This window comes from Cheilinus undulatus, linkage group 12 (genome assembly GCF_018320785.1).
Source record: "Cheilinus undulatus linkage group 12, ASM1832078v1, whole genome shotgun sequence".
NCBI classification, from domain to species: domain Eukaryota; kingdom Metazoa; phylum Chordata; class Actinopteri; order Labriformes; family Labridae; genus Cheilinus; species Cheilinus undulatus.
Genome location: NC_054876.1, coordinates 20,367,972 through 20,394,242, shown reverse-complemented (window position 1 = coordinate 20,394,242; position 26,271 = coordinate 20,367,972). Strand labels below are relative to the sequence as shown.

The 26,271-nt window shown below is 39.7% G+C and overlaps 1 protein-coding gene across 1 annotated transcript; it reads right to left on the bottom strand.

Moving 5' to 3' along the window:
• Window positions 1-11,915: 11,915 nt before the first annotated feature.
• Window positions 11,916-22,087, bottom strand: scn4bb (sodium channel, voltage-gated, type IV, beta b). Its single transcript, XM_041802151.1, has 6 exons — window positions 21,949-22,087; window positions 21,420-21,713; window positions 13,539-13,702; window positions 13,237-13,456; window positions 12,953-13,082; window positions 11,916-12,012 (listed from the first exon to the last, which is right to left on the bottom strand). Exons 2-6 carry the CDS (start codon window positions 21,502-21,504, stop codon window positions 11,916-11,918), a joined length of 696 nt encoding a protein of 231 aa, XP_041658085.1. The 5' UTR covers window positions 21,505-21,713; window positions 21,949-22,087.
• Window positions 22,088-26,271: the final 4,184 nt, after the last annotated feature.

The window sequence follows — 26,271 nt, the reverse complement described above, 5'->3', positions numbered from 1 at the left end:
TAAATTCTGTGTTTATTGGCTTTATTATCACGCGATAATTAAAACTCGTTTTATTTTCCTTCAACTATTTTTATTCATAATGTTCGATCATTATGAGAGTCTACCCACTCGGCCCTCATTCATCCTCAGCACGAGCCTGAAGCCTCAAAAGCGACCGATAAAGTTAAAGTTATAAAAATGTAGACGTGATATTTGCAAATGTGCTCGTCTTTAAAGTTAAATAACTTGAAGTAAAGGTCAACTGCACTTTCTCTCTTTTTCTGTGGGGAGAGCTGTCTGCAGCGTCCGCAGCCTCTGAAGACAGAGGACGTTCAAAGCCTTTGATAACTCAAGCAGGCCCCTGCTGACATCTGCTGGTCAAATGTGGAACTACAGGCGAGGCCATTTTATTAAACAGTTCCTGCTCAGTGAGCCAGGACTTTATGAACTTTTAGAAGCGTGTGTTTATGTTTGTGGCTCTGAGTGTTTATTTATACTCTGCCTGTGAATACAGAAAAACTGCCTAGAAGCTTACTGTTAGAAATGATTTTGCTTTTGTAAACTAAACTTGTTATAAAAATGCTGTAAATTCCCATGTATGATCTCTCTTTTTTCCAGACTGCATCATATATGATGCTTCTGATAAAGAATATCAAATCTGTACATGAAGGAACAGACTGCATGTGATTTCCAAATTTTAGGTACTTTCATTGGAATTGAAGGAATTAGTTTATTTAGTATATATTTTCTAAAAAACATATTTATTAGAGATTTCTGGTGGGACATTTCCCCCCTGAAGTTTAAGGGAAATTTTATGGGAATTTGTTGGAAACCTTTCATAATTTAACATGGATTTTAAGGGGATTTATCGGTAAATTTTGGGCAATTTGATTGGGAAATTGGGTGGAATTTGCCTCTAAATCTGAAAACCTGCTTGAAATTCTTTATGAATTTTCATGGAACTTCTAGGATTTCTTAGATGAAATCTTCAGGCTTTTTCTGAAGGTTTCATTGTTTGATAATGTTTAGGGAATTTTAATGGTGTTTTAAGAAAAAAATAAATAATTCAAGGGGATAAAAAAATATTCTTTGCCAAAATGACCTTCTACTAGTAAAGAAATCATTTTGTTTTGTGTTGTACCATGAGAGAGGTCTATTGTTCTCATATGCAGACATCATTTTAGTATTAAATCTACTTCCTGTGTAGAGACGGGGCTTAGGTTTGAGACTTATCAGGTCCTACTTGTCTAAAATAAATGGAAGAAACAAAATGCATTCCATACAAAAGCACAAATATGATTATCAATAAAAATTTCAAAAAAGTGGTTCATTTGATGATTTTTGGACCCTTGACATCAGAAGTCATTTGTATTTTTGTAACTGGGATGATCATTTTAACAATGAAAATCAGTGTTACCATTATACATACACTAACTGGGACCAAAATAAACACTCTGCTTTAGTGAAAAACTATCAAAACTGGTGAATGACAATATAAAGTCAATTGGAAACCATAATTTGGGTCATTTAATCAAACTATCCATGTTTTCATGAATGGGTTGTGGAAAAAAATTCTAGACTTTTACACATCTAACACAGGGACATGGACAAGGCTTGTTTTCTTTGACATATGTTTACAAAATTCAGAATAAAGGGGAAAGTTAGACACACAGAGACTCATGTCCATTTTAACCAGTAGGATATAGAGGCATCAGTTTTCCCCCCATGCAGACACTGGGGGACATGTCCAGACAAGTTCTTGACTTCAGTGCTTAATGTAAAACAGACTTTGAAATGAAAACAGAGGAGGACATCAGAAAGAATGCTGGTTAAAGGCATCTCTGCCGCCACTTTGCACACATCTTTTAAGCTGTATGCAGTTTTAGTTCAGGCTGTCTATTAGCAGATATTTAGGAAACAGAGTGACTCATAACAAGTGGTAATGCTGATCTGAGTGATGGTTAGGTATGATGAAGCTGTCAGGAGGCCCCATCTCTTTCCCTTTTGCTAGGTTGACACAAACATAGTTTGAAATGGCATGTGCTCCAGAAACCCCTGGGTGATGTCACTGTGACCGCGTTTATACCGTTTAATTACATTACGATGGATTAACATCCATTTGGGGCATTCAGATACCAGGTGGTGGAATGCCCTGTTGATGGCACACTGTTTGATTTAAAGACAGCTAGTGTGAGGTACAGCCAAACATGTAAAGACAGAGCCTCCCAGACCTCAGCTGATGAAAAGGTTCGGCCATCTCTGAGCTTCAACTTTGACCTCAGGACAGTCAGAAGCAATTGATCAGTGAATCTGAGTGCCTGTGTTTGAATGTGGGGTTTTAAAAGATCAGAAAGATTGGAAGGAGCCAGTCTGTTTGAAGATTTGTAAGTTAAACACAGAATTTTAAATGAGTCCGGCTAATATCTGTCTACACAATGGTATGCAGCTTTACACTCACAGACAGTGGCTTGCAAAAGTATTATACCCCTTGAACTTTTTGACATTTCTTCACGTTAAAACCACAAACATAGATACATTTTACTGGGATTTTGCGTGATAGACGAACACAAAGTGTCACATAATTGTGAAGTGGAAGGAAAATTATACATGGCTTTCAAAATTTGTTACAAATGAAAATCTGAAAAGTGTGGTGTGCAGTATTCAGCCCGGTGGAGTCTGACACTCATGAATAAAATCCAGTGCAACCAGTTGCCTTCAGAAGTCAAACCTACCGGGAAATGGCCGTCCACCTCAACTTACAGGCCGGGCAACAAAGAGGCCCATGGTAACTCTGGAGGAGCTGCAGAGATCCACAGCTCAGGTGGGAGAACCTGTCCACAGGACAACTATTAGTCATGCACTCCAAAAATCTAGTCTTTATGGAAGAGTAGCAAGAAGAAAGCCATTGTTGAAAAAAGCCATAAGGATTCTCGTTTGTGGTTTGCCAAAAGCCCTGTGGGGGACACACCAAACACGAGGAAGAAGGTGCTTTGATCAGATGAGACCAAAATTGAACTTTTTGGCCTAAACGCAAGGTGCTATATGTGGTGGAAAACTAACACTGCACTTCACTCTGAACACACCATCCCCACCATGAAACATGGGGGTGGCAGCATCATGCTGTGGGGAGGTTGTCAGAGTTGATGGCAAAATGGATGGAGCCAAATACAGGGCAATCTCAGAGGAAAACCTGTTGGAATTGACAAAAGACTTGAGACTGGGGCAGAGGTTCACCTTTCAGCAGGACAACGACCCTAAACATACAGCCAGAGCTACATGAAATGGTTTAGATTGAAGCACATTCATGTGTTAGAATATCCCAGTCAAAGTCCAGACCTAAATCCCATTGAGGTTCTGTGGCAAGACTTGAAAATTGCAGTTCACAGACTCTCTCCATCAAATCTGAGCTTGAGCTATTTTGCAAAGAGGAATGGGCAAAAATTTCAGTCTCTAGATGTGCAAAGAAGGTAGACATACCCCAAAAGACTTGCAGATATAATTGCAGTGAAAGGTGGCGCTACAAAGTATTGACTCCAGGGGGCTGAGTACTGTTGCACACCACACTTTTCAGATTTTTATTTTCAAAAACTTTGTGTTTGTCTGTCATGCAAAATCCCAATAAAATATATTTACGTTTGTGGTTGTAACATGAAGTAAAGTGGAAAAGTTCAAGGGGTATGAATACTTTTGCAAGCCACTGTAGATCGTGAAAACCACTACAAAGCTACAATAGCAACTGCCAGCTGGAACTCCATTCTCCTCATGGATCATACCAAGAGTGTTCATTTGAGTTTGCGTGGTATCTCATAGTTTTTTAAGTATACCCTGGTACACATAAGAAACAAAGCAGAAGACAGAGAGAACATGAGACATCCTTTCCTCTGCAGAATCATGTGAAGCAATGTCCGTTTGTGATGACTGTGTCAGTTGATCATCAACCAGCTGTCAGGTGGCTTTTTTGTGTCTGTGTAAATAGGCATATTATTTTTTCTAATAAAATAGCCACAGTAAAATCCCAACTGCCCACACACACACAGTATGTGTGATCACAAACTCATATACACGAAGAGAGACCTGCATTTAGAAAAAACATACAGATCATTCCAGCTCTAACATTGCAAAGCAGATGGATTGGCCAGATTCTGTGTCTGTCATCTTTGAAAGCTGTGCATCCACAGTATCTTAATTTGTGTCCATGAGTCACTCATTTCGAGTCCCATGTCTCTGCTGGGAGGGACTAGGATGTAAGAAAAAGACTCAAGTGAGAGAATGATGGACATAACTTTAGAGACTTGGCATGAACCTTTAATCTTCTTCTGCTCCAAGTGTTTTTGTTGATTTTCCTTGTCATGCTTCCCCCCCTTGATAGACTTTATTTGCTGTTGTATTTGGAGTTTTCTCTTTGGACTCTTGTTTCATAGAAGTCTTCATAGATTCATAGAGCTCAAGCAGTTTTGCAAAGAAGAAAGGATATAAATTGCAATAAAATTTGGGCTACCAGTTTACCAGTAAACTTTCCTGTTCTCACTGTTCTTCTCCCCCGACACTGCAGGAGTCAGGTCTGTTAATAAACAATACAACACACAGATTTTATTCCAAACTTTATTAGATTTCATGTATCTATATTAAAGAGATCAAGAGCTGATGTGCATGGATGAGAGGTTGAAAATGGAGACATCATTTGAGAGCGAGCCAGAACATTACAGCTGTATATTCATGAGCAGAGAGCAGCGGTGGAGAATGACTTTGTGAGTCTTTACACTCTGCAGAGTCAGATTGAGTACTGGGGGCTCCAGTCCACTCTCTGTGCTCCTCTCCGAATGCTCCCCATTCAACCTGCGTCCCGTCATTCCGACGCTCACCTGTTGTATTGCTCACAGAACTGTCACAGTAAAAACTCAAAGGTGCAGAGGGACACTGTCAGAGGATTCACTTCTGTTGGGTTTGCATAGAGTTACTTTTCATCACAGGGCCCTCACTGAAACAATCAAGTCTCTATCCAAAGCCATTGTTTTCTCACTTCAATGAAACAGTTCAGTGGGAAACAAATCAAGGCCTTCTTAACCAACCAATAACAGAGATAGCACTTGTTATCAGACAGTCCAAAATAATATGAAAATAGAGTACATTATATTCTATAATCATTCAAATACATCAACTATACAGTTATGCTCTACCAGCAATCACAGCCTTATCATATACTTCATATACTATTGATTTCTTTATCAGAAACTAATTTGACATTTATTTTATTATTACCTTTTTTGCAAAGACTCAGATGAGTAGATAAAAAACCTCTCATTTGTCTTAAATGAAGCATTAGCCGGGAGACAGTTAGCCTCAGAGACTCCCAAAAATGAGAACAGTCCTAAACTTAATAGTTCTCTAAAAACACCTGTAATCTTTACACTTTATGGTGATTCAAAATGTTTATTCATAGAGGTATACCTAGGTTGATCTTAGATGCAGTTAGGCTCACTGTTGCTGTCTCTAGGGTAAGCTATCTGTCTGGTGGCTACAGCTTCATTTACTAAAGACAGTAACTGTCACTGATTTTCTCATCTAACTCTGAAAAAGGAAAAAAAAAACCTCAACTATGAATAGCTATATCTTTAAGTTGAATATATAAAGCTTTTCTAGTTGGACAGACGTCACATTCAGCTCATATACTATAATCTCACTATAATCCTTATGTCTAGTTTGGCTTCTTCTCATCTCTCTTGAATCATCAATATGGCAAACTTGCACTGCTTTGGCTCATACATACACAAAAATAAACATCTTTTTGAAGTGCCCATCAAACACCCTCTATGGTATTGCTTAAAGCCAGCGACTAAAGACTGAAGTCACTTTAATGCAGAGGCACATTATTATGAACATTCATGACAATGACTTCAGAAAACCAGCAGATATTCAACATACAGTCACTCAGGAGGTACATTTATGCAACTTTACACAGTGTTAACACCCGTCCCACTCTCCAGAGGTATTTCTTTTTAAAGCCAGACATTCTGTGTCTTGAACGTGCAACAGATGTTTGTTGTAAACAGTGGCGCCACCAGCTACAATTCTGTATACAATGGCCCTCATTTATCAAACCTGCGTGGAAACCAGTGCAGATTTGGGTGTGGAAATCATCACATGGTCCTTGTGTGAATTAGAAAACGTACATATCTGGTCAATCAGCACAGCAGCTGACATCAGTTGTCATTTAACGTGCCCCTGTATATTCACAGTTCAGCCACCCCTACCCTACTGAGTTTGCAGCGTTCTCATGGTTTCAGTCGGCAGGTAAGAGAAGTAAAGGGAAATTAAATATGTGTTGATTTCTAGCCTGAAAAGTGGCATTAAAAGGAATGAGTAACACCTTGTGTGAAAGGAAATCACCATAGTGGTTAATAGCGTTAACACTAAACTCGAGCTGATACTACAACATTTTATGTATACACCCATGATATATTACTTATATATTATTATTAATATTGATATTATCAGAATTCTAACATTCAGATTACAATATAATCATAATCTTTACTTTTGGGTTTAAAAAATGTGGCCAGTTCTAAAGATGGGGATATAAAACTGTGTTTGTGCTATTCAAAGTAGCAGTTGTATGATGTTCAGCTTTAATAATTACTGATGGCAGCCTGTCGAAGTAATTCTTAAATTTCAACAAAGAAACGCTCATTCATCAAATATAACTAGTGATGGGAAACATGGTCAGGTTCGTGTCCCTAATGTGAGGTGTGCCTATGGAGAAAAGATCAATAACAAACACACAGATACACACAAAATATAATAATAATAATAATAATAATAATTTTAAAAATGCTATAAATGACTTTCAAACGGGATCCTGATCTTACAGTTCACATAAAAGAGTCTGCTCTTTGTACTGGCTCGTTCACGAACGGCACATCACTGAATATAACAAACAGTAAGGAAATCAGCTGAAAGCTTATCATCATTTGAAAAGCATTATTGTTCACAGGGTTTGTCAGAGGTTTGGCTTAAAGTTACATCAGTATAAAAAAAATCATATCTCCAGCATTGGGCCAAAACCTCATATCTCCATATTTCATGATTTAAATTTTATTTCATAAATCAGTGCTATTGGTCATCCTTTACACCTGTCAGCGGATTCTAACAAACTTTAAAGCAAAAAAAAAAAGTTTTCAAATGATGCTGATTATGACCATTCCGTTATAAATTAACTGAAAAATACTGCTTTTTTTAATTCCCTGAAAAGTGGTGAATTTGGAGATACATGGTTTTGGCCCGACACCAGCAATATCTAATCTAATACCGCCATATTCACGCTGCACAGCGAGTCCATGTGGAGTTGAAAACGACCTAACATGAGCTCAGACCTGGTGTGAGATTTGAGGGTATAGTACACTCATGTCCAGATTGATCATGCTGGTCTGTGCGTGGAAATCAGCATAAACTCAAATTTCTTGTGTACGCGCTTTTGATAAATGAGGGCCACTGTGTGTACATTTTTTAATATGAAAAGTAAAAACTGTGTTTCATTCCTTTCCTCTTATCTGTTCTTAAGTTGTCATGACGCAAATGCATGAGAAAGTATATGACTGCTGTAACATAACGATAACGGTCAAGGATAATTACATCAAAATATTTCTTGCACTGAACTGTGAAGTTGGCTATGTTGAGTTAAACTCATTGTACGTGTTTGTAAAAATGTTATTAGCAAAGAAATTAGGCAACAAAAAATGACAATTTTTCCAGACTTTAGAACATAAGAAGTAACTTTGCTGTAAAGCTCCTGCAATACTATCTCAGGGTCTGCTAAATGCTAATACTGCTAGTATTTGTGGTACAGCAGAAGGTGGCTGTTAGTTGGTCCATGATGAGGTCGAGGAGAAATCTAAGATCACAGATGTTGCCATCAGTGCCAAGAAGATTTACCCCACACAGCAGAAAGCATCTGCAGCATCTGCTGCCTCGGTATCTCCCAATAAAGTTGGCTTTATCGAGGTTAAGGGCTGCTGACTCTGTCAAACTAAGCATTTAACATGCTCAGTACAACTTTTACATCACATTTATCTGGAATAGCTTTGATGGTCCACAATACTCAGTACATGGATCTCAATATGAGTGATTTTAAAGGTGCAATGTATAAAATTGTGAATATTAGTGTCATCTAACGGTCAGATTCTAGATTGCATTGCTCACTTCATGCGGTAGCTGTAGCAATCAGTGGTATTAAGAAAAAATGTGATGAGCTTATAGCCACAACTGCCATAAATTTGTCTTTGATTTGTTGCTTTGTTGTTTCTCTTGTCCCTCTCCTCTTCCTGCTTTCCTCCACCCCTCACCCTCCTTCTTGTCCTTTCCAGCCCCAGCACAGCTTTGATAGAGAGCTGTCAACATGAGTCTGGTCTGCTGAACAGCCTAAAAACAGGGGAGGTTTGGTTTTTGTCACCACTGTAACATGGCTAAATACTGCTAGTGCTGTTCTCATGGTGAATAACATTGGTCTTTATGGTAACAGGGCATAGTCTTTATTATAATTTTAATGATTAACACTTGTTTATTATAACAGGCCTCAACAGAATATATGGTTTAGACCTGCCCTCTTTGTAAAGTATCTTGAGATTACTTAAGTCATGAATTGGCGTTTTAACAGACTGACTGATTATTTGGTCCCCTCTGTGGTACTGTATAAAATCCAAGATAGCAGAGTCCATGGAGGAGACCCTCCCTATGTATGAATAAATGGTTTAATCAATGTTTATTTAAAAAAATAAATAATAATAATAACTTTATTCAGGAGATTAAACACAAATTTGGACTGGTTTACTTATAAATATAATGTTTCAATTTTACCAACTTAGTTCTGCTAAATGCTACTAAGCTAAATATTACACACTGCACCTTTAAAGGCTCATTTATACTCCACATTTGAATGGATACGGATGGACCTTTCTGCCCATACTCCATGTTCATTTTGTCAATTTTCATCTGTTCTCCTGCTAACAGAAGCTCACAGATCTGAAATGAAACAAACGTTGAACCACCACTTCCAATCGTGGGGCAGTATTGAGCAATACAGCCAACCGTTCAACCCAGAGTAAAAAACACAACGAAGAAGAACCATTTGAAAAATGCAGAACTCAATCAGGGCTTCTGAGGAAACTTCACCGAATATTGAATGAGTAGAAATATAAACATATCATGATGCTAGTTCACCTGGGCACAAAGACAGACAGATACAAGAGCACAGCTGAGCAGAGGACCGACCGTTCTTTCTTCAGATGGACAGAGCAGCTACAAAGTAGCCCCCTGAGTGGCGGTGACATCTAGTGGATTCTGTCTCTCCAACATATCAGATGTACATCAGTATGAAGAGAATGATTGTTGTAAAGTTTAAAATGCACTGATATATTTCATACGTGTGTAAAGTATAAAAGAGCCTAAAGGCCGGTTAGTTGTCTGGCTGTTTGTGGTTACTCTGAGTTTTCACGTTGTGCGGGTAGCACCTGTATGCTCTGTCTCTTTCTCTCCCTCTCTCTCGGTCACTCACAGACTAGCTCAGTTGCTGTGATTGTGTACGTGCATGTTGGAAACTAGAAAACAAAGGTGTCTATATACACTGGATTTGTTCTTGTGCGTACTAGGAAATTTAATCCTGGCGGCGCCACTGGTTGTAAATGCAGGTGAAATTGTATTTCACTGTTTGAGTTTGGTGCAGATACATTCATCTCCTTTTGTGATACCCAGTACAGCTTGTCCCTGTTTGGCACTGTCACTCAGTGGGATCCACTGAGAGCATCACTTGTCTTATTGCCAGCTCAAACAGAGTATAAACTACAGCCCCCACACTCAGCCTGCTGTCTGAGCTTTGATCCCGTGATCAGTTACTATGGGTTTATGTGTCACCTACTGTATGCATAGGCAGGTCCACCAGGTTTATCTTTTCACTGCAGAGCAGCCAAAAAGATCATTATTGCAAGACTGAGAGGATGAATGTCAGTTTTTAGCCATTTCCATGAAGAGGCACATACTAAGCAAAGGGGAAATGTTGAATCTAATCCAGGCTTACAGTATCAAGGGCTGCATCACCAAATAGTGCTAAACCTAAGCCAGGGTTAGCACGGTGAAATTAGCATGGCATAGATGGGATTAACCGCTGGTCTCTGAGCTGACACTACCAGTGTTAGTATTTCAAGACATGTTTTTTCCCCAAAAAGTGTGTTTTTCTGTTTTCGAGCACTGTATCTAAGTCTGGCCCATGAAGCTCATGCTTTAAATGCATTGGTTATTTGTCTTCAAAGCAGCAGCATCAGAGGATCATACATTTTCTAAAGGGGGGTTGGGGGATAGTTTCAGGGGATTGTCTATCATTTAAGCTGAGAAGCTTGTTGGGTTATTACTGTTTGCTGAGTTTTCAGAATTGTTCTGCAGTATGTAGTTATCCTCGCTGGCTGAGGAGCAGAGAAGCACTAACAGGCACCTGTGTTTATATCAAGCAAAGAGAAGATACAGCATGAGGAGCTGGGCTGAATCCCAATATATATATATCCTAATATATTATATAGTTTAAAAGATGTCAGAAACCCTTTAATGATTTCATTTGGAATAAATCAGACAAAAGAAAACCTGTGGATTTTTATCTAAAGTAGTTGAAAATTAATCAGTAGACTTTGATTTAAGACCCTTAAAATTATAGAACAGCCGTATCTCAAAATCTCAGTTTATGGGGTGTCACTTGAACAATTGGCCTTACAGTCAGGTTTGACTCCGACCTTTCTTACCCCTTCCTTCTCCCTTGTTTCCTTCTATATCAGCTGTCCAAATAAATACATAAACCCCAAAATCAATCTTGAAAAAAAATGAAAAAACTGATCATATTATTGAAGGGTTACTTTGGATTATTTTAAGAGGCATTCAGCCCAGCAGTTACTACATTGCATTAATCCCTGTTTCAAGCACTTAAATAAAAGTGTTTTTGTCTACCCTTTGAATGTAAAACAGTCAAAGTTTGATTTTTTATGTGCACTGGCTGTGGCCACAGAGAATCATGGATGTATGATGGCTGCAAAGCACTTTAAACTGCACACAACCATGCAAAAAATGATATACAACTGTCACTGATTTTGGTAATGATCCTAACAAAGTCATTAGGATAGCATGCAAATAGAGCTCAGCAGAAGTTCAATTAGTCCCTTCTTCCATTCGCTCTCTCTTCCTGCTCTGGTGATCAGCTGATTATGGGCGTTGACACTCTTAAACTAATCAGATTCTGCCACAACCTTGTTGACCAATCATGCACCTGTCATTTGAAAGATCTGTCATCCTCTTTCATAGTCAGCCTGTCGTTTCAGTGCAGACGCTGCAACTGTCCTCCACCCCAGCCGCCCTCATCCAGCTCATCAGCATCTAGTTCAGATTCTCTAGGTCTCCTGCTCATCTAATCCTGCATACCTCAGTCTCCTCCTCCAAGACTCCTCATTGTCCAGCTTCACAAAGTCTTATCCTCATTAATCTTGCATCCCTTATCAACACCACCACCAGTGTCTAGACTCTGTAGGTGGTATCCTATTCCTGTTGTTTGCCTCTCTACCCCTTCAAGTACACTAAGTCATTACGGTGGAGTCTAATCACTAAAGACATTGTACATTTCTCTTTCATTAAAATTTGTAAATTAAGTTATTGTTAAACTCATTTTAAGTATTCTTGATAGAATAAAATAACTTGTAATTTGCTTTAATTTCAATTGTATATCATCTGCAAAATTGCATGTGCATGTTTTTACTCATTTCCTTTGAAGGCCACAGCCAGGCAGAGATTTTTTGTATCCCAACTTGAATGCAATGATTTTGCATGTGTGCAAAGACATGTGCATATCCAAATATCCGCAAAGAAGGTATATAAATATGAGTATCCATATGTTTATGTTTACATGCCATTTCTCATTTCTTTTTTGGTGTCGCTTTTGAATCAGCTTTGGATCCTGAGAGGCCATTTTCTGTGTTGTCGATCCCTGATGAAGTTACAAGGCACTCCTTACTGCAGGAGGAGGGAAAGAAAAAAGAGAATTAAAGCTCTAAAAAATACAGAAGCTCAAAAACATCTCAAAACTACCTCAGCAGGTACAATATCTGAGCCAAAATAAATGATATTATGAAGGGTAAAAGTAACAATAAATGATACAAGTGGAGCAGTACCTCCACTTTTATCTAAAGGTGCAGTGTGTAAAATTTAGCTTAGTAGCAATGAGCGTGGATTGAGAAAATGAGTTATAATATTTACGAGCAGGCCTAGCTAAATCACCTGAATATTTGAAATACCAAGTTTACTATTATCTGAAAACAGGACTTTGGACCACTGAGCAACGGTCCAGTTCTTTTTGACCCTAGCCCGGGTGAGATACTTATACAGTATCATCCATGATTCAGGACTGACTTGGCACTAAGAACACAACCCTTGTAGACAATGTCAGTGATTGGCTTCTTGACATTTGTCAAGTCAGCAGTCTTCCCCGTGATTGTGGTTGTGTGAACTGAACCAGAATGGGAGAATGAAGGCTCAGGAAACCTTTGCAAATTGGACTTTTTCACAATATTATATTTTGTGACAGTGGATTTTTGATTTTCATGGGATGTAAGTCTTAATCATCAAGATTAAAACAAAAAGGTCTTGAAATATTTCAATTTGTATGAGATGAATCTAGATTTTATGGAAATTTGATTTTTTTAAGTGTATCACAGGAAAAAATGAACTTTTACATGATATTTTATTTTTTTTACATGTACCTGTATATAAAAAAAAAGCTTATTCCAAGTTGATAAAAATAAAACAATTGTATCCAATTGATCAACTTACTTGTAAATATTACGTACCAAGTCTGTTCCACTCAGTGCTTTAAGCTAAATATTGCATACTGCACCTTTAATTTTTGTTAAATTCACCCTGGGTTAGAAATACCTCAGTGGCCGGTACAACTCACTTTTTCTCTTCAAGTTTGGAAAGAACAAAAAGAGTGAAGTTCTTGAGCAGAACGAAGCCCATTAACAGTGCAATGGCTCCGCCCACACACGAGGCTATGATAGTGGCCACCGTGTTGTCCACCACCCTCACTGTGGACATCGGAGGAAACAAGATTCAACTTTTAGTGCTGCCACAGTTCCACGAATTCTAATAAATGCATATTTCTCCTAAAGATCTTTTTTGTAAATTAAAGGAAAATAAAATGCCTCCCAGCACAAATTACAGGTACAGATAGATACTCACGCTCGTCCACCACGATCAGGGTGAAGATGGCGCTGTGGTTCTTGCCTTTCTCTTTGGGGTTTTTCCCAAAACACGTGTACTCGCCTGCGTCCTCGAAGGTGATGTTATATAGCAGGATGGAGACGTTGCCTTCGTCATTCATCCCCACAAACTCCACCCGCTCTCGATATATTTTCACATTAGGCATCACCCAAGCTGATTTTATCACCGAGTCACATACCTGTCCAGAACAACAGGCTGTCAGTCTCCAGAACAATGTCTTAAAGGTTTCATGAATCTTTTTCTTTCCACAAAGTTCTTACCTTCTGCATGGTGCCATTGTCATTGAACTGCCAGTTGAAATAGAGATTTTCGATTCCAATACAGCTGTGGTATTTGCAAGGCAGCATGATGGTGCTGCCGTTCACTGCCTCCAGGTGGTTTATCTTCCCCACTATCATCTCAAGTGCCTGAGTGGACCACACACCTGGAGGAGAGAGGGAAAGAGACAACATCAGACTAAACAGGTGGTGGATCACCTCTACAGGGCAGCACTGGTGAGTGGTCAGATTTAACCTCCTAAGACCCTGCATGTACATATGAGGATATTACATTAAGGCATTCCTGCAAGATGGGAATGCCTTAATGAATGGCTATTTTTACCTAAAACTTGCCAGATTACACTGAGCAAAAGTACCCATCTGTAATACTGTATTGCCTAGCTTCCTTGCCGATGCCCCAGCACAATCTGCCTAAACGGGCAACACACACTGAAATCTCTACGGGATAATGCCACTACTACTGCCAAGCACCCTATACAACATTCAACCCACCTTCAAAATAACCAAATATACCTTTGGGAGCTGATGGGCTAGTGCATAAAAGATGTCCCTGTGTTTTATTGTGATTTATCACATCTATTTAATCAAATTTTATATATAAACATCAATCTTAATTCAGCCAGCGTTTATTTTAACTCATGCAATGGTTGATAAAACTGTGAGATGTCAATTATGAAGATGATATAAGCACAAAAGTAAGAGTGTTTTAAATGAATGATGTAAATAAAATACTTAATGCAACAATAATTGGCCTGGTCTCAAACAAATCGGTCAGTGATCAAATCCATGGAGTGTCTAACTGGGCTCTGAAAATCATGGATAAAAAACAAATTAGATACCATCACTGCCATGTTTTAAACAAATACAAGATCTCCACAATGTAAAGTTTGTGTTTGTAATGTTTAAAAGGATTAACTCCTCCACCTTTCTGCACATACACACTCCTGATCAAAATCTTAGGACTACTTGAAAAATAGCAATAATTTACATTTTGTACGGTTGGATCGTAAGAAGGTTGTAAGTAGAGCTTCAAAATGCAAAAAGAAGAAATGGGGTCTGCGAAAAAATGTGGATTCAATGTCATTTTCTGTTGGGTATACACGCTGTCATGACCTCCTGATGGCAAAGGCAAAAAGGCTTTCTGTCTTTGAACGTGATTGGATTGTTGAACTGCATAAGCAAGGTCTCTCGCAACGCGTCATCTCTGCTGAGGTTGGACACAGTAAGACAGTCATTTTGAATTTCTTCAAAGATCCTGGTGGTTATGGAACAAAAAAGTCAAGTGGTAGACCCAAAAAAATTTTAAAGGCCCTGAGCCGGAGGATCCAATTGGCTGTCCATCAAGACACGTGACGATCCTCGACCCACATTAAGGCCGTTACAGGTGCTGATTGCAGCCCAATAACCATCAGACGGCATCTGCAAGGGAAGGACTTAAAAAACAGTAACGTCTTCAAAGGCCTCGTCTCCTTCAACACCACAAAATTGCCCATTTTGACTTTGCAAGGGAGCACCAAACATGGGACTTTGAAATGTGGAAGAAAGTTTTATTCTCTGATGAGAAAAAATGTAACCTTGACAGTCCTGATGGCTTCCAATGTTACTGGCACGACAAGGAGATCCCACTTGAGATGTTTTCTACACGGCACAGTGGAGGGGGGCGCCATCATGATCCGGGGTGCTTTTTCCTTCGATGGAAAAATGGAGCTTCAGGTTGTGCAGAGGCGTTGAACGGCGCCTGGCTATGAGGAGATGTTGCAGCGGGCATCCCTCATGACTGAGGGCCCTCGTCTGTGCGATGATGACTGGGTTTTTCAACAGGACAATGCTGCAGTTCACAATGCCCGCCTGACAAAGGACTTCTTACAGAAGAATAACCTCACTCTTTAGGACCATCCTGCGTGCTCCCCCGATCTAAATCCAACTGAGAACATTTGGGAATGGATGGGAAGGGAAGTTTACAAAAATGGACATCAGGTCTAGATGGTGAATGCCCTTCGTGAAGCCATCTTCACCACTCGGAGCAACGTTCCCACTAGCCTCCTGGAAACACTCGCATCAAGCATGCCCACACAAATTTTTGAAGTGATCAACAAGAACTGTGGAGCTACTCATTACTGAGTCCTTTTTCGAAACTTTTATTTCTGTTTTGAGGGGGTTTTCTGTTTTTTTTTTTTTGTTTGTTTTTTTGAGCTGTGGTCTTAAACTTGTGTTCATCTAATGAACAGCCTATTTAAGTTCAATTGTTCTTTTTAATAAATTGCTGACTCAATTTAAAAAAAAAATCTCACTCCCATTTCTTCTGTTTGCATTTTGAAGCTCTACTCAGAACCTTCTTAAGATCCAACAGTGCAAAATGTAAATTCTTGCAATTTTTCAACTGGTCTTAAGATTTTGATCAGGAGTGTATGAGGAGACTACAAGGCTGCAGCAGATCCACCAGAGTAGCATCAAATGGAAACTGTCATTTCCTTTCGCAAAACATCATTTGCTCAGACTGCATTTTCTGTGAAAAGAGTGAAATTCTGGAATTCTCTACCTGAACATCTAAAGGTGTCACAGACTTCACCCCCTTTGAGAGAGCTACCAAATCCTGGTTATTTCAGCAACAGAGCTGCTCTCACTGTTTAATGTGTTTTTACTGTCTCTATTGTACCCATTTCACCTTTTTCTCTTTTAATCAACTGTTTCAGCTTTTTGTTCTCACAAAAGTCCTTCTAGGGACAGGTGTTGCAAATTAGCATTTGCTAAAAACACTATGATACTTGCATTAGATGCCTGTTCTCAGCTGTTTATGTTTACTCCATCTGTCTCTAACAAATAAACCTTAAATAAATGAATGAATTAACCTTATCTCTACTGTTAATTTTCTGATGCCAGATTTTAGAGCAAATGGTTGTTTGATCAGATTTTTTTAGGGCGAACTTCAGGAGGATATTAGTAAATGAAGCTTAATGACTTCAGCAAAGTGTCACAGCTTCAACTTACCATTAAAATTACACCTCCATAATATAGAACACTGTATAGTATATAAAGGCTGTTATTGATGTGTCAAACTGTGCTGTAATATGACACCTCAAGGTCCTTGCTGTGACTTTACTGTGAAGCTGACTGTAACTGTACACTAGGGACCACAATAAGACAGACCAAAGGAGGCTGCATTTATCAAATCTAACGCCTATCATTAACAGCAGAAAGGCCTTTTCATTTGCCTTTTCTGTGTTTCTCATGAGATGCAGTAGATGAAGGATGGAAAGCATCATTTAAACACCCTGTGCTCAATGCCACCATCTAGTGTAAGAGGTGTATACCGCAAGCTCTTTATTACACACATGCCAGGGTTAGAGAGGGAAAAACAGGCATATATGACAATGATAAATGGTTGCAGGAGCAGCTGTAACATTTTCTGCACTGTCCTGTACATTCCTGTGATTCTGCCCCTCTGTTTGGCGAACGCTGTGTTCTCACACTGTGGTCAAGGTCAATGGCTGACAGGCACGACTGCAGCAAACAGAAATAATGTTGCTTGGAACAGCAGATAAGGTGTAAAAAAAGGCAAAAGAGGGCATATGGTGAATGGTAATGTAGCTGATTCTTTCTTATCGCATTCCTGCTTTTCCCAAACTCCGTCAGTGGGATCCTTTCCTCAGCTGGTCCAATGCAGCACAGTGAGCTTGCAAAAAACAGTGACTGGAGAGCAACAGCATCCCCCCTCCTGTCTCTCCCCACATGCACACAGTGTCACTCCGGATTTTTTTTCCTCTAACAGTCATGAATAAATGTTTGAAATTGGAATTCTTACTAATTTGACTTCCTCTGTGTCAGTCCTCTTATCTCATATTTTTTTTACAGTTGTTTTCAGAACACAGTTTATTCTTATTGCATAATCCTTGATTGACTTGTGCTGTGTTTCCAACAACCTTCAAATGTTACCTCAGGCAGTAGCCCTCTGTTCTCTGAGGTTATCAGTTGAAGTTTTGTCTTTCAATGGAAAGTTTTGATGCTTCAGATAAAAGTAGAACGCAATGCTCCAGTTTCTAACCCAAATATGTCACCTATAACAGGTGCTACATCCAAATCCTAAAAATCACTAAATCTTTTCTCTTTTTTTGTATTTCTTGAGGAAGACACTGTATGGATAATGTCCAGGTAGCAAAACATCACCTGATACAAACTGAGCAGGACGAACTGCAGTCAGAGCATTATCTTATTTCTCTCTGGTGCATAAATCTGAAACCAATTTATATCTTTTTAACTCTGTTTTTTGCTACTTATCAAGGTTAAATGCCAATACGACAATAACTGCATCTAGATTATAACTGCTAATTGATGCTCATGCTGTGCATGGGAAAAGCTACTTTGAAAGACTGAAGCTGTAATGCAGGATGTCATTTAAATTACAAAAAAACAAGAAAAAAAAACATTTATGAAGTTTTCTTTCCTTCAATCCATGCTGCCAGAGGCAACAAGATGTAATGTTTCCACCTCAAAATAGCAAAGTGGCAGTGCCTAATGGTACCACTTATAAAAAAGAGAATGGCGTCAATCCCATTACATCCCATTTCCACAGAGCACTCCAGTTGTCTGCTTTCAGCACTGTGTAACTTTGGCAGCAGGCCCCGGTTCTCTTACAGAGAGTGCATGCAACTTAACCTCACCTCTACCTCTGATTCAGACTGGCAGCATTTTTTGCTGCTTGCATCAGCCGTGCATGTCCACTCCAACATGCATCGTCACAGCTTGCAGACCAGGTTTGAGTGTGCTGCATGTTGGCTGCGTCTCTCTGCTGTCAAAGCTCTATTATTCCTCCTGAGTTTTAACTCTTTTTTAAGGGCTAGCAGCACTGCTAACCTCCTTATCAGAGCACTCTTACCAGCTTTCCTTGTTACTACACTACAAACAATGAACCATACTTTCCATGGCAGAATCTGTATTGTTGTTTTAAAATGTGGGGTTTTTTTCATATTAAAAGGAAATATCTCACAGAAGACATGCAGACAGCGTAAAGGACAGAGGCAGCAACTACGGACTTGAAAAGTAGCCTAAAAAAAGACGAAGAAAGATGACTTAGATCAGTTTCTCTTATGTGATTGTCAGAAGTCCTGCCCTTCTTGAGTTTGACGAGTGCAGCGCTGTTCCAAAAGTTGAACTGTTTTTCACCAAGAGCACTTTTTTTTTTTTAATTCACTGAATTTAAAAAAATAAGTGCAGTCAGCTTAAAAAAAGCTGGCTATGGACACAGAACCTAAACCTCCTTACAAGTGACTTGATTGAATAAATAGTGGAAATAAAAGCATTCTGTTCAAACAAAGGGAGTTTCTCCAACAAAATGTATGTCATCCAGAAACACACTATAATAAATGCTAACAATGGGGGCGTACATACTTACTACAATGAGGTAAATCTTGCTTTCTATTTATTATTTCCTTGTCTATTTCAGCCAAGAACCATTTGAAGAAAAATAGGCGAGCCCTCAATTCTCTAGATCCTTAGTGCTCATGCAGGCAGGCTGATAGCCCTGACTTGTTAACATGCAAACAAAATGAAAATCAAGCCATGTCGTGGCCAAGAGCTCACACTGCCAGTCTGAAACGACCAGCATGTAGCCTTTTAGCTACCGCCTGTGGACATCATGGCAACAGCTGGATACTCACATGGACACTTAAGCAAACAGTTTACAAGCAACAGGCCATAGACATTAGCATTTGTGTAAAATCCAGCTGTATTTCTCCTGTCAGTCAATAAAATTCTTTGACTTCTCACGTCATTCACAGCTTTTTAAAAAGGATCAGGACTGTGTATGCTTTAGACAGTGCAGCCGAAATCAGTGACAGTAAGTAAGCCCCAAGTACACTAAACCAAATTCTTTGCTTTAAATCTCAGACATAAACCCCCTTTCACTGCATTAAAGGCACTTGATCACTTTTTAAGCACAAATTTATAAAGATGCATATAACAACACCATATAACAATCAGTGAACACTGCTCACTAAGTGTGAATGTACAATCCACCTCCTTGTGCTCTGCCTAATGAATAATAATATGACAAATAGATATGTCTGCTGAAGCATTTTTCCCTTGGTTTATGACTGCATGCATCTGATGATTAATTTTGCCCTGCAATTTGTGATAAAAGGAGCTAAAATGTCTACATAAAAGTCACATATCAATGGCATCAGGCAAAAATCTCGTATCTCCATTTTTCATGATTTTCTTTTTTTTCATGAATCAGTGCTATGGGTCATCTTTTCCATCTGCCAGTGGGTTTTTTAACAAAATTTAAAGCAATAAAAGTGTCAAAAAGATGCTGATTGTGACGATTCGCTGTTGAATTATTTCAGTCAGGAACACTCTTGTCATACATTCAACTATTTTATCACAAAATGGATATACAGTTTTACATGGCAGAGAAGGCACTGCTCAAAAAATGCTCCTTGGGTTAGTCAAGCAGTATGTTTAGACATTCCAGGGAGCGCATGGATAGTAACCTCAATATGATTCAAGCATTTATGACAATGTGTTTTGAACACTATGAAATTAGTTCAAAAGCAATTAATCCATAGCGGCATATATCTGAATGAGGTTGCAACAAGCTTTATGCTATAAAGGAGGAGGCTGGGGTGGAGGACGATAAGCTTTGCCAGCAGCAACAGCAGTATTGTGGTGCATCAGCATCAATGCCAGCAAGGATTAGTGAGAAGTGCGTCATATTTAAATACACTGCTGTGTTGAGAGAAAGAGCTGTGATTGGCTGTAGGAGCTGGGAGACGTTAAATGTGATCAGCTGGCCATCGACTGTTCACAGCTGGGCGTATGACCACCATGAACTAACACTGGGCTTCATTTAAAAAAAAAAAAAAAAACTGCTTTTTTTGTCATTCTGTGAAAAGTGGTTCTGAAGATACCAGGTTTTGGCCCAACGCCAGCAAAACATGAGCAAGGAAAAGTTAAAACACAGCATTAATCACCAATCTTGTTACAAATCTCCTCTTATGAGTGTGTCAATGTGGACACAATGGGAGAAAATTTAAAATAAGTTAATATTCAAAAGTGCAGTAAAGACCAAAGGTCTTATAGAAGTTCAGATTTAAAGGATATTTACTACACCGATGCTCCAGACTGGCAGGGAAAAAGGAGAAGAAAAATAAAGTACAAAGGAGCATACATAAACTAACAAATGCACTAGTTTGTCCTCAAAACAGGCACAGACTTAATTGGGTAACGCCTTTAATACACACAACTTAACCTGCACAGTCAATGACCAGTGTCAGCGTAAGTTCTGAGGGTCCGTTTACTTCAACAGCATCTTTGTTTCTACATAAATGCATATTCAAAGGAGTGACTGAAACTAAAATGCTGGTTAACTGGACACAGATAGAAATGATGCTGCTGTCTGTCACTGCAGAAGCCAGGCCTTTCTTAAAGTGCCCAATGTCTGACACAGCTTTTCCACCACAGAGGCCACACTATTCTGCTGACTTTTTCTTTTGTAGACATACAATCCCAACTCAAACCAATACGGATCAATACGCATATGAAACTGTTTGACTGCAACAACAATTCAGCCACGAAACTTTAATGTTTTTTCTCCTGGTTTGTGCGTTAGACCTTTCTCCAAAAATCCAACTTATTGTCACTCAGGAGAATCTTTCCTCATGAACTTCAGCAGTATTGACCCATGATATAAATACAACTGCATCAAACAGCAACCAAAGAAAGCAGATGAAGGTCAAAGACAGATTTGGAAAGCTATAGCATTATTTCTCGTAAACAGGCTTATGTTGGCACAAGTGATGAGAAGTGAGGGGAAAAATAAGTTGATTTAGCACTAAGCATAAAGACATAGAGAGAGATAGACATTACCAAGAAGAACAGATAGTATCACGCCAACGGCTTTGGATGGAGGGTCCAGCCTCGGGGGTTCAACCCCAACCCTCTGGACCTCCATGACCGCCAGATGTGCTCCAAAACAAATACTGCTGCTGGATCCAGCCCGGGCTCCAGATAACAGAATATCCTTTGGTTTAATTCAGGCTTGACTGAATATGGAAGCTGCTCTCTGGGTGGAACGTCCCAATGATGAACCTCCAGTGCTGAGTAGTCCTGGGGGGGAGGTGAGCCTGCCTGGCAGCCCCCTTAGCACTCCAGTAGAAGAGACTGTAGGTGAGCCAGAGGGCAGAGGAAGAGGAACAGAGTGAGAAGGAAAAAGTTAATCAACAGAAATCTTTTAGAGGGTATGTTGCATGTAGAAAAGCACAGGTAGGTCAGTAAAAAGTTGCATTTTCAGTCAGATAATGCATGTTTTTTGCACACATGTTGCTTACTAACATTTAAGAGGTAAAACTGAGACAGGATTTCAAGCTAAGCACAGTGTAAGTCTTGCATCTCCTACCTGGTCCTGCAGCCGGTGTTCTCCCTTCAAAAGGCCAGCCGGCTGGCTGCCTGCACAGCTGAGTCAGTCGAGCAGGACAGCAGGCAGAGCAGCAAAAGCTCACTGCGCACAGTCAGGGTTCACTCAAGGAGAATCCAGCAGCAGCCAGCACTTTCACTGCAGAGACAGCCACATTGCAGCGGCAGCCGGGACGGAAATTAGAGGAGAGAGGGGAGAAGGGAAGAGAAGAGAAAAGAGAGGGGGAGACAAACAGAGAGACAGACAGAGACGCAGAGAGACAGGAGGGGGAGAAGCGACTGCTCTCATTCCTCCTCAGCAGAGCCCCACTGATGCTGACTCCTCTCCCTGCCCGTCCCCCCGGCTACCTCACAACTTTTCCCTGTCCTCTCTGCTGGCTGCATGCCACCTCTCTCTATCTTCCCTCCCTCACCTGCCCACTCATATCCTTCTCATTCTTTTCCCCCTCCCTCCCTTACCCTCCTCCCCTTCCTATCCTGACTCGGGGCGTGTATGCAGACTCAGGCACTTTTGTCTGAGTGTTAGTGGAGATCAGAGAAAAGTTCTGCAGTGCAGGTTTGAGGAGGGAGGAGGTTGTGTAATGCAGCCTGCGGGCCGGCCCAGGCATATGCTCCCTTATCAAAATGGTCCATTCATAAATAGACGTGTGGTTTCACAGATAATGCCTCTTTTAAGGAATCATAACACAGCATACACCAAACAGTGCAATACAACAACTACTGTGTAGTTTAACTTCATAAAAAAGACAGAATCTCTTAACTCTGCTGTGATTTAAAAGCTGTTTCCTCTCACTCTTTATGTATCCTATTAAAAGACACTAATGTGTGTATTTGTGTTACATGTCTCATGCAGTGCCTGGAAGGTCAAACTATCATGCTGCATCCATCCCTGTCTTGTGATGCAGCTGAAGTACATCGTGATATGATGCAGCATTCATGTGTCTTTCCATGCAGTCATTTTTCAAAACAGGACCCCTCCTTTTCCCATAAACAAGCAAACACATCAGTCAAAAAAACAGACATCACTGCACTGTTCACTGCAGGACATGACAGAGGAAGTGCTACAGTCAGAGGTTTTAGATTTGATTAGTCAATTTCAGCCCTGACGGATGCCAAAGTCCATTACTGCAAATACACACTGACCATACACTAAAAGTGATGTGCTATTTGGAGTTCATTAGGTTAGGAAGAGGTTAATTGAAGTTTTTCTACAGGAGGGAAGGAGAACTGTGAGTGCTAGGAAGGATGCAGCTGAAGTCACGTGAAGAGTGCCATCTGAGCCGGGGTACAGTTAGACGGCAGAGGACAAGCGGACAAATGCACATCAGCTTTGGACTTCAACTCCTGGTGATTTTTCTCTGCCTACACAACGGCTGTTTTTGTTGCATATGAAAAGAAGAGGTAAAGTTTGCAGCTTCTAAAGGTGCACTCTTATTTAATCCTAGCAGATTAAAGTTCAAGTAGGTGTTTACCGTACTTTTCATATTCTAAAAGTTGAAATTTTATCATCAATGATGGGTAACTTTTCTGTCTTTCTGCATCTTCTTCTATTTTTTTTACATATTCTGCTTCTCCATTTTTGCTCTCATTCTGCATTCCATTTCCTTTAACCTGCATCTTCCTCTTCTTTCTGTATCTCCCTTGTCTCCTTTTCTACATCTTCTTGTTACTTCTTCACCTCCTTCTCATCTTTTATTTGCATATCCCTGTTCTTCCTCTGCATCCCCCTCTTCTCTCTTTCTGTTCCTTCCTCTTCTCTTACTGCATTTCTCTCGTCTCTAAAACTTCCTCGTCTTTCTGTAGCTATCGCTTCTCTTGTTCTGCATTTTCCTCATATTTTTTACATTTCCCTCTTATCTTTTTCTGCATAGCTCTCTTTAATGCATTTCCCTCTTCTCTCTTTCTCATCTTCTATTTTACATATTCCTCCTCTTTCTAGTGCTTTCAGCATCATCTCTTTGCTGTCAATCTTTCCCTTTTCCTCAATCTTCCCTTTTGGTCTCTTTCCACACCACCCTCTTCTCTCTTTCTTTATTTTCCTTTTCTCTCTTCCTGCATCTTACCCTTGTTTCTGAAGCTCTTCTCTGTTCTCCTGTTCTGCATAATCCTCTTACTGCTACATCTGCCTCTCATCCTTTTTCTGCATCTTCTCCTTTTCTGCATATCCCGTTCTTAATGCATCTCCCTGTTCTCTTTCTCTGCATCTCTCTCTTCCCTCTTTCTGCATCTTCATCTATTTTTACATACTCCTCCTCTTTCTAATGCTTTCTGCAGTTCCCTCTTTGCTCTCAATCTGCATCATCTTTCCCTTTTCCTGCATCTTCACTCTTGTCTCTTTCTGCATCACACTCTTCTGTCTTCCTGTATCTTCCGCTTATTTCTGTAGTTCTCTTCTCTTTTTCTGCATCTCCTTTTTCCCTCCTGCATGTTCTCCTATTTTTTCACATTCATCTTCTTTCTAATTCTTTCTGCATCTCCCTCTTTACTCTCATCTTGCATCTCTTCCCTTTCCTGTATCAACCCTCTTATCTCTCTTCTGCATCTCCCTCTTCTCTCTTTCTGCACACTCTTCTATTTTTACATATTACCCCCCTTTTCTCCTAACTCTGTCTGCATCTCCCTCTTTGCTCTCAATCTTTATCATCTTTCCCACCATCTCCCTCTTTTCTCTCTGAAAATCCCCTTTCTCTCTTACTTCATCTTCCTCTTCCTTTTGATATCCCTCTTCTCCTTTTCTGCATCTTCCTCTTATATTTACATCTTCTCTTTTTCTGTGCCCCTTCTTCTATACAATTAGATATTTACTGAAATATCGATTGAGCTGTTATTCAGCAAAAAAAGGATTCATATGGAGATATTCGAAAGCACAGACTTGCATTTGTATCTTTTTAGTTGCTCTTGCAAAGTTTGCGATACTTGTTGTGTGCTAATTTTAAGACATTTGTTTCACTAGTATATTAGGTCAAACTGAATAGTTTGAAAACAGGGATATTTCTGACACAATGCACAAAGCAAAGCTATATGAACAGTTGGAAACATCCCCCCCTATTTTAACTCAAACATGTAAATAAAGAAAATTAACCCAGCCTCTGTGTAAGATTGTGCCCAATGAGAGTTTCTTGTGTCTGAAAAGAATTAGGGGTCACAAACACACCAGGGATGAACACTGATGTACCACTGAAGTGACAGAGCAGAGGATGTTTTCATGGGTATAGAGCTCAAACTGAGAGATGGTGTGTCCGGGCTGCAGGCTCACTGCTCTCCTCTCCAGGCCCCTCCACTAGGGTGTCAATGCAGCAGTGGTGGGAAGTCTTCCAAAACTGCAATAAGGAGGAAAAAAAAAAGAAGAGCCTTTTGCTGCAGAAAGACAGGAAGCTGCTGCAGACCTACAAGACAACTGCAGCAACACAGAGAGACTGCATACTTACATGTAAATCATATGGTGTTTCATGTACAGATCTGCAATTGGTCTCACACTTTTACTCAGAGATAGCAGAATGCTGCACACTCAGCTTTAAGAGCTCAAAGGTGTCACTGCAGTAAGCTGGGTGCTGATCCAAATCTAAGAAACAATGATAGATGATGCCACAACTGTTACTGTCATGTACAAAAAAACAACTACAAACTTTTAGTGCAACATAGTAAAGTACTCCATTGCAACTTGTGCATGTCAACAAGAGGTTAGTGAAGAAAGTGTTAGCCCTTCATCAACAAGTAACAACATTGCAAGATGTTAACGGCAACTCTAACAGGATGAATATAGTTTGTTTTGTCCGTAAGAGTCTTTGCTTGTAAGCCAATGCCATGACAAGGTCAGAAAAAATATTTATATTGACATTCTGACTTTTGTCATCTTTACTCATGGTTAAATAGAAGAAAACAATTATACCACTGCAAGAGATGTGTAAAAACCTACAAAAGCGGTGAACATTTTGGAGCTAGCAAAAAAAAAAACAAACAAACATTGACTGTACAGTGTTGATAAAACATTCATCCTCCCAGATGTTTTTACCCTTTTATTGATTTTATAAATCTTTATAAAATCATAGTAAATAAAATCTTTTGACCCTCTTCTCTGAGTTGCTTGTTTGGTTGTTTGTTTGGTTTCATGGTGTAATGGTAGCCAGGCATACTGATTAAGCAGTGACTGGACCTTTCAGACACAGCTGTCTTTATACTACAATAACATGAAACACATTCGCTGCACTAAGGTGATCCCCATTTCACTAGTAGTGACACTAATAGCACCAATTGGCTGGACCTCTGTTGAATGAGGCAAGCCACTTTAAAGGAGGTGAATATATAA